Source organism: Haliotis cracherodii, unplaced genomic scaffold (genome assembly GCF_022045235.1).
Source record: "Haliotis cracherodii isolate W230 unplaced genomic scaffold, xgHalCrac1.p SCAF_5, whole genome shotgun sequence".
Taxonomy (NCBI): domain Eukaryota; kingdom Metazoa; phylum Mollusca; class Gastropoda; order Lepetellida; family Haliotidae; genus Haliotis; species Haliotis cracherodii.
Genome location: NW_027266308.1, coordinates 2164581 through 2173254, shown reverse-complemented (window position 1 = coordinate 2173254; position 8674 = coordinate 2164581). Strand labels below are relative to the sequence as shown.

Below are 8674 nucleotides of genomic sequence, written 5' to 3'. Positions count from 1 at the left end.
GTCAGCGAGGCTGACCACCCGATCCCGTTAGTCGCGTTACGACAAGCATTAGCCCTCTGGGGCAAGCATAGGTTGATGAAGACATATTCTACCCCGGATCTTCACGGGTCACGGGCCAGTGCACTTTATTTCTCAACTCAGAACAAAACACACCTTTCACTCGCTACTTAAGCCGGACACTCGCCATCAGTTAAATGGATGGTGTAAAATTTACTGAAAATCCAGCTGGGGTACTATATGCAGTTAGCCGAGGTATGGTCACCGTTAGTCCCTACTGGGGGCACGGGTGGCCCAGTTGTCTAAGGCGCCGCGATTCGCTGTGCAGAGTTGCGTCCCTTGGGCACGCCAGAATCCTATGATTGTGGGTTCGAATCCCGGTTCGCCCCGATTATGTTTCTAGGTTTGTCATCACAATACCCGTGCTCGTGGGTTTCACCGAAGTGGTAAACGTCTGAGACCTGCATCACTTCGGGCTTTCCTCACACATAAAGCTGACACGCCGCGATATAACTGGAATACTGTTAAAAGCGGCGTTAAACCCAACTCACTCACTCACCCTATAGTCCCAAGTATGGATACCTACTACTGACTGGCGATCACAACCTGAGTTTTATATTGTGTCGTTGTTTAATAGTCTGTTCTTAATGTTCTTTTCAAACTACTTTTGAATACAAATCTGTGATATTACAAGAACCTTTGCATATTCAAAGGAATCTATGCTGAAAGCAGTGGTGATTGTACGATTTCGACTACAGCAAGAGCATGTGTTTATCAATCACTACCAAGTACCGAGGATACCAGGTGTTCGCGAAAAGGTGAGCGTATCCTGCCCCACAACATCCGTCACAAACACATGCAAAGGCAAGTCAATCGTTCACCTGAAAAAACACGGGAACATATGGTGCGTGTCAAAATAGGGAATTACTTCTGATATCGTTTTTGTCACTGATGCGTCTAATTTGGAAATGTCCTCTGCATGTCTACCATAAAACGTTTTGAAAGATTCACGGAGGCCTTGGGTGTTGTAACCTTCATCAGACAACTTCTGAGAAAGAGTCGTAGGATGCTCTTTGAAATCTTCGATGAAAGAGCATGCTCGATTGTACATGCTGGAATATGCTCGACATAAAGTGAAAGTTAACTTGGAAAGTTGAAGTCATCCCTCTTGTCATGCAATATTGTGGAGAGTGTTTTGTCACTCTGAATCTTTGTGCATAGATCTAAATATGAACAGATGAGGCGGTATCCCAGTTCTCCTTTATTCTAGTTCATGTGGGAAATCGGTGCAATGCAATTGGCTATTTTGGTGTTTTTGAACGATGTCAGATCATCGATATACCTGAAGCTCAAGTTAAAAGTCTTGGCCAAATTACTTTGTTTTGACTTTGCCAATCCGAGCAGATGTTACTAAAATCAAAACCTCATGCACCACTCACTACTCAAATCAGACTAGTTTACTATTCATTCATTACTCAAATCAGAAACTAGTAAACTATTCACTCATTGATCAACTTAGAAACTAGTTCACTATTCACTCATTGCTCAAATCAGAAACTAGTTCACAATTCACCCATTACTCAAATCAGAAACTAGTTCATTATTCACTCATTGCTCAAATCAGAAACTATTTCACTATTCATTCATTGATCAACTTAGAAACTAGTTCACTATTCACTCATTGATCAACTTAGAAACTAGTTCACCATTCACTCATTGCTCAAATCAGAAACTAGTTCACTATTCATTCATTGATCAACTTAGAAACTAGTTCACTATTCACTCATTGATCAACTTAGAAACTAGTTCACTATTCACTCATTGATCAAATCAGAAACTAGTTCACTATTTACTCATTGATCAACTTAGAAGCTAGTTCACTATTCACTCATTGATCAACTTAAAAACTAGTTCACTATTCACTCATTGATCAAATCAGAAACTAGTTCACTATTTACTCATTGATCAACTTAGAAGCTAGTTCACTATTCACTCATTGATCAACTTAGAAACTAGTTCACTATTCACTCATTGATCAACTTAGAAACTAGTTCACTATTCACTCATTGCTCAAATCAGAAACTAGTTCACTATTCATTCATTGATCAACTTAGAAACTAGTTCACTATTCACTCATTGATCAACTTAGAAACTAGTTCACTATTCACTCATTGATCAACTTAGAAACTAGTTCACTATTCACTCATTACTCAAATCAGAAACTAATACACAACTCTTCATTACTCAAATCGGGCAGAAGGGCAAGGTGGTAACAGAAGATCCGGGTTCGATTCCCGACATAAGAAGTCACCTCATTCGTCGATTCCCTCGCTGTGGGATATATCCCTGGTGATCGTATATCGATACTCAACATAACACAAACGCCTCGTGTATTATATTCTATATAATTCAACATACAGCAGTACACACGGGCGGTGCCTATAAACTGAGCTGGTCTAGGTATAGTGGTTGTGCCCACTGGCACGGAGTACCCTAGCCTTGCCTCAAGGCTGTACTTAAAGAAAAGTCCATGGATGTGTAGTAATTCTATCCTCCAAATAGGCAAGTCTAGCTATGTGGACAGTACAAGGACTCCAGTCTCTTATAGGAACAACTTGTTTATTATTTACATAATAGAAAATTTATTATTTAAACTAATGATTATTGCCTAAGAGACGTGTGCAAGTCTAGGAGCACCCCTATCAAATAAGTAAAGTTATAACACAATACTTTCATATGTAAAGTTCATCTTAATGAAGGGACGGTGGGGTAGCCTAGTGGTTAAAGGGTTCGCTCGTCCTGGTTCGATCCTCCATATGGGTACAATGTGTGAAGCCCATTTCTGGTGCCCCCCGCCGTGATATTGCTGAAATATTGTTAAAAGCGACGTAAAACAATACCCACTCATCTTAGTGAATGAGTTCGGTGTAACGCCACTTTGGGCAGTATTTCAGCAAGGCCACGTGTATGAGTAAAGCCCCAAGTGACATTTACCATTTTAAATGCTGAAACCCGAGAACACGGTATATGGTGCTGACGTGTTGTCTTATTAAGTGAATCAAATATTCACGGATGAATATGCGAGTACATTGTATAATGTAGTCAGTACTCGGAAAAAAGGTCGTCCCATCTGTCATCTGAGACGTCGGACATTTATCTTATCGGTAATTCTGTCCCGAGTACTATGTAAATCTGTTATCGCCCGCCAGACAAGACAGACATAGGTTAATGGCTAACACCCTAAATAACAACAGGCATGGTGTAATATTTGCTAATATCTCAAAACGCGGCATATTGTTTGTTTCCCTGCCCTGTTGTGTTGTCATAACTATCTAGTTTCAACTGATACATTTAATTAGGAAATAATTCACAGTATTATTTCCCGTATTTTGTTCAATAGTTTTGTGGAAAAACATAATTACTGTGAATAATTGAATCTTAAAACGCTGAATCTGAAGATCTCTTTTCAAAATGTGAAACTGTCGTCTCCACACATGAATATTGAAGTCGGTTCACTTTATAAAGTCACATCAAACACTGTTGTATGTCGTGTAGCATATTATCCTGGGAGAAAATTGTGGATTTTTAAAAACAATAAAAATATTATACTTTAAACTTTATTTTTTAGGAACGTACATACATTTCCTGATTTATATATCATCTTCTTAAATGACGTTTTACCCGTCTGTGTTTCGGGGCCGATGGAGTTATCCCCCCCTGGTGTATATGGTGACACTACTTGGCGTTGTGCCAATGTCGCTTTCTAACACAATGGCTATTCGCCTCAAGTGTACAAATGCAGAACTGGTGAAATTTCCTGTTCGGGGCGGCTTTATTGGTCCCAGGTTTCAAGGACCAGCTAACTAAGGCCGTCTCTCGAAGCTTTTAGCTTGACAAATTGGACCGACCAAAGCCTCGGGTCGGCGATATCTAAATGTCAATGCACTTAAAAGAACAATTGTTAAATTCATAAGTCTGGGAGAGGGTGATATTTTTAAAAGGTACAATTACAAGCTGGCAATTGAATTCAGCTTTACATGCAATTCGATTTGAACATATTGTGGGGGTTATTCGTCTTTATGTTTAATGCCCTAACACATCTCACATTTTACTGCTTTTTTGTGTCGAGTTAATTTTTTAAGCATGCCTCGTCAGGTTTGAATAACTGAATACGAGGTGGACAAGGTGCTTTTGGGGTACACAATACCATTAAAATAACTTTTGTTTTCATAATGATAAATAATAACGATTCTTACAAATGTAAACGATTTCGTTATTTGAAAATATACTAAATATGCAGTAAAGGCATCGTGATCAATTTCAGTCACTCAAGGAATTGTCTCAATTGATTTGGGTTGTCAATTTCACCGTGACTTTGTCCGTTCCACTGTTGCATCATAGTTGTTAATTACAAGGGTGAGATTCTACAGTGCATAAGTTTCTGTGTATCTCGCTGACACATTAAGCCAGCTAGTTGCTCATTCTGACAAACTGAGAAGATGAACGCTGCTAGCAGATATTGTACCATAAATCTATTTATATTAATACGCTAGCCCTCGGGGCAGAAATAGTTGAGTAGGTGAATGTGACAAGCCTGACGTCATTAGCTCGAGTGATGCACGGGTTTCTAAAACTTAAAAACAATAATGGCTTTGTGCGGTGTTGATCTTTGATAAAAGTTGGAGAATATTCAGGCGAATTAATCCGTCATGTTTTTAATTATACTCATCATTCCCCATAAAAGTAAAGGGCAAGTGAAATTCTGATTTCTACAATACACTACAGAGCTATCTTCAGTGTAACTATCCAAGCCACCCTTATCTACCTGGCCCGCGGTTAGCGTGACCTTGACAAAAACCACGTGACACCTGATCTCTTCGTTAGAACCGCGAGCACGTGTTCTGTTTCTCAAAGGTTTCTTTCCTTCTTCGTCTTTCACGGTCAATCAATTTTAAAAAATTATCAACGGAATAAACAGATTATGGATAAGCTAGATCTACTGCTCAAAAGGAATGGGCGAGATTAATGACCTACTTTCAAATTTGAATTTGACAGGTTTCGAATTCACAAGATAACCTTGTAGACGTACGTCTATACTAATTTAGTAAACAAACTTTTCACTAAAATACAAAGCACTGAATCAATGAACAAGATATTCGTTTGGCAAAGTCTACATGTAATATAAAACCTTGCCAAAACAGCAACGATCGTAAACGTCTCCTTCTTGGATCGGGAATGAGTGATAGCGCCATACACCTGTAGCTACCTGTTGTCAATATCGATCACCTGGGCCCATCAACAGGTATGTTTTACCTGTCCGCTCACCTGTGTCAATCAACAGGTGGCAGACGAAGGCGAGGAGATGCTATCGACCTGCACCTCGAGCGAGTCGACCGTCATCAAAGATTGACAGAGAATAACATAGATTTCTTTTAAATATAGTGCACCTTTAACTATGACCAAGACAAAGTCAAGGTCGTATAGTTCACACAAACAAGCGAACCGACATGGATAGTATTCATGTTTTCACTTTCTGGGCTCTTCCAGATATACCCAGCGCCGGCCGACCAACCAGCACTGGGTCAACCTCAATATTCAAATTGTCAACGGCCGAAGACCCACACAAGTCATACCAAACCAAATATCTAAAGGGTAATGACGTCGATATGCATGACTATTCTATCATATTAATGTATATCGACATCACCTGAAATTTTGATGTATTAGAATTGAGTAACTGACTTCCAAAGTTTGAAAAAGTCGTGTCCTAATTTTGGACAGCCAACCCATGTGAGCTCGCTTGTCCCCCGTTAAAGGGTCCGACTGACTACTCACAGTGTCCAACTAATGATCTAACCGGTTTTGGTTTGGTGTGGTTTGACATGGGGCATGCACTGAGGGTAGCATTGAAGAAAAACAGAAAAGATGGATTTTGTATAAACGCAATAAGCGATTGATTTTAATATTTTTTTCATTTTTCAATTTGAAACATACTCAAGTTTTGTATTAAATACAAACAATGATAATTGTACAAATGAAAGAAATGAATTAGTCATAAAAAATGAGATATGACAAAAAGAATTGTCTCTTTGGTGACCACATAATTTAACACAAATATAATATAAACAATATTAATATAAATCTATCTTACTTAAGTAGTTGGTTTTCCCCCTGAAGAAATAGTAGGAAGCTATAAGATAAACAGACCAAGAAATAATAAATAATATATAAGTTAATGAAATCCCATTTCACAAGAGCAATGAATCTTCCTAATATTTTAAATGCAAATCGGAAGATCTTGTAGACTGATATTTATGACATAAGGCACGGTGATTGACAAATACTATAAAGATGGATTATGTGAAAAAATGGTCCACTTGCAAGGCCACGTTGTAGTGTGAAAGCGACAAGGGTGTCCAAATAATAAATATATGCGGAATGAAAAATATTTTACTTTACAGATTTACATAAATAAACTTTGTTTTTGTTAGGTAGCATAAAATAGAATAGTATACGAAAATACGTTGTGACACTGGTGTATCGGTAGATCCTACCGATCAAGTCTTAACACTCAAAGTCAACTAATGTATCTCTTAAAAAACGAAATGTCAACAAGTTTTACAAGGTTTTTCAAACCTTGAGTAAGGCAGCGGTGACACAACTCCTCGGGAACAGTCTCGCACACATTTACTTGCCATCTATGCTTAGCTGGTTAAAGAATGGAAGACGCAAGCTTTTACCAACGTCCAATGGAGATCCGCATGTTCCGTAATTACTTGATCCCTGTGAGGCAATGCTCCCAACGCTGTCCCCTGAAATGGATTCGGGAGAGGAGGGAGGGGCTGTTGCGAATACGTCGTTGGCACATACGGTGTCCCTCGAGCATAAGCTTGTGCACAGATCAAGAAGATTGTCCTCGAATACATTCTGCTGGTTGTCGTTCCTCTGGTTCAGATTGAGCACCGAGTTGAATTGCATGGTTGTAAAATCCACAGTGGAATTGTTTACGTTCACATTGATGTTCAGTTGTGACTGAACGTTCAGAGGGGTTGTCGAGTCAATGTCGGACACTGGGGAATAGTTGAACACAGGGCTTGAACGACAGCTGTCAGAGGAACGGCTACTCGTTGACGATGAAGATCCAGAGTGAAAGGCACTGTACGAGAAAATGTCCCCTGATAACGTTGGGCTGAGATTGGTAGGGCTACCTGTAGAACTGGACGGTGGCGAATCGAATGAAGATCCCAGAGTGGTGAATTTGATGGATTTTGGTCGCTCGATGGGAGTAGGCTGCTGTGCTCCGGGTGGCACCCCCGAGTTGGCTTGTTGGTTTTTGTTGACAAGCTGATTCAATTTGCGTTCGTCCTCGTTGTGAATGAAATGACACCTTGGACCGTAGGGGCAGAAGCCGATTGTGTGGAAAGTACGACAAAGTTCAGTTTTGTACTTAGGATGCCTTGCCAAATTGCGAAGTTCGTGGATGCCGTGCGCGAACTGGCACTTGTCTCCGTACTTACAATGTCCACTCTCTTCGAACGGGCGACACATTTCTGTCTTGTAACGGCTTGAGTTGATATTGCCACTTCCCTGGGTCCTGGTGCCTACTGGCTCACTAAGACTGCGATCCAACTTTTTGTGTTCGCGTGGGGTTGTCATAGAGGTAATCCCGCAACCCAAAGTGTCATTCTGAGAAATCAGCATATTTGATCCGGGTATCAAACTGCTTTGGGAAGATCCGCGACCTGTCACCGGTACGAAGGCACTGCTCGATCCTGTAGAGAAATTGCGGTTCCTCACGCCGACGAGTGACGCTGACCCAACTATCCGGCGGTCTGTCGTAACTGGGGCTACCTGTGACTTCATCTGGTTGTTTCGGCGATTCTGAAATAAGTAAACAACAACATAAGTGAAAATAGTCACAACGGCAACAAAAACAATCAACACCGGTAACACGGAAGACGATTCACAGCGAGGGAAACACGGGTTCAAATCATCGACTTAGTCTTAGAATTAGATCTTTGTGGAATCACACATACCTGAAACAAGTCGCCGACATCGTAGAACGATGACATAAGTGTAGTAGACATTGTAAGAGTGTGTATATATGTCTTATCCCTCTACAGCTCGACTACCTTGCTCTAGTATCCGAACCACGACTGACTTGGCTATCCTCGTGGTCCATTATAAACTCTTAGGGGGCGGAGCCACCTGCCTGTCACTTTCCGGTGTAATGGGGCTAGACACGCCTCCTCGAATCTGATTGGCTTAGCGTTACACAATCGCCGGTGAATGCCGACGCACTTGTTGCGATAAGCACTTGCTAGTGGCGGAATGCTTAGCAGTTTTCCGACAGCGCTACACACGTTCTTCTACTGTCGGATCGTACGATTGGTGTAGGAGATGAAATAGCATCTTGAAGGAGTGGCCCATTTCACTGTTTTTTTTCACCGATTGTTGTTATTATGTTTTGAGGTTTAAAGGTCTGTGACGTCACACACCGCATGCTTCGTGGGGGAGTAAGACAAATTTCAATAGTGCCTATCACTCGCCCTCTCCCGCGATCGGCTTGTCAATTCACTCAGATTTTAGACTGTTAGAATCTCAGCTTCTGGGCTTCAAAAGAAGCCACGATATTGAATAAAGTATAAAATATTCATACAATATACGAGAAAACTAA

General features: G+C 40.6%; 1 protein-coding gene across 1 annotated transcript; it reads right to left on the bottom strand.

Moving 5' to 3' along the window:
* Nucleotides 1–6050: 6050 nt before the first annotated feature.
* LOC139442286 (mRNA decay activator protein ZFP36L2-like) lies at nucleotides 6051–8170 on the bottom strand. Its single transcript, XM_071223077.1, has 2 exons — nucleotides 8034–8170; nucleotides 6051–7878 (listed from the first exon to the last, which is right to left on the bottom strand). Exons 1-2 carry the CDS (start codon nucleotides 8082–8084, stop codon nucleotides 6685–6687), a joined length of 1245 nt encoding a protein of 414 aa, XP_071079178.1. The 5' UTR covers nucleotides 8085–8170; the 3' UTR covers nucleotides 6051–6684.
* Nucleotides 8171–8674: the final 504 nt, after the last annotated feature.

What these genes read in the sequence shown, in the direction of transcription:
- LOC139442286 (XM_071223077.1), bottom strand. Translation starts at nt 8,084, where the DNA reads ATGTCTACTACACTTATGTCATCGTTCTACGATGTCGGCGACTTGTTT. An exon ending in ATGTCGGCGACTTGTTTCAG is followed by an intron (nt 7,879 to 8,033) that starts GTATGTGTGATT and finishes TACTTATTTCAG; the next exon opens with AATCGCCGAAACAACCAGAT.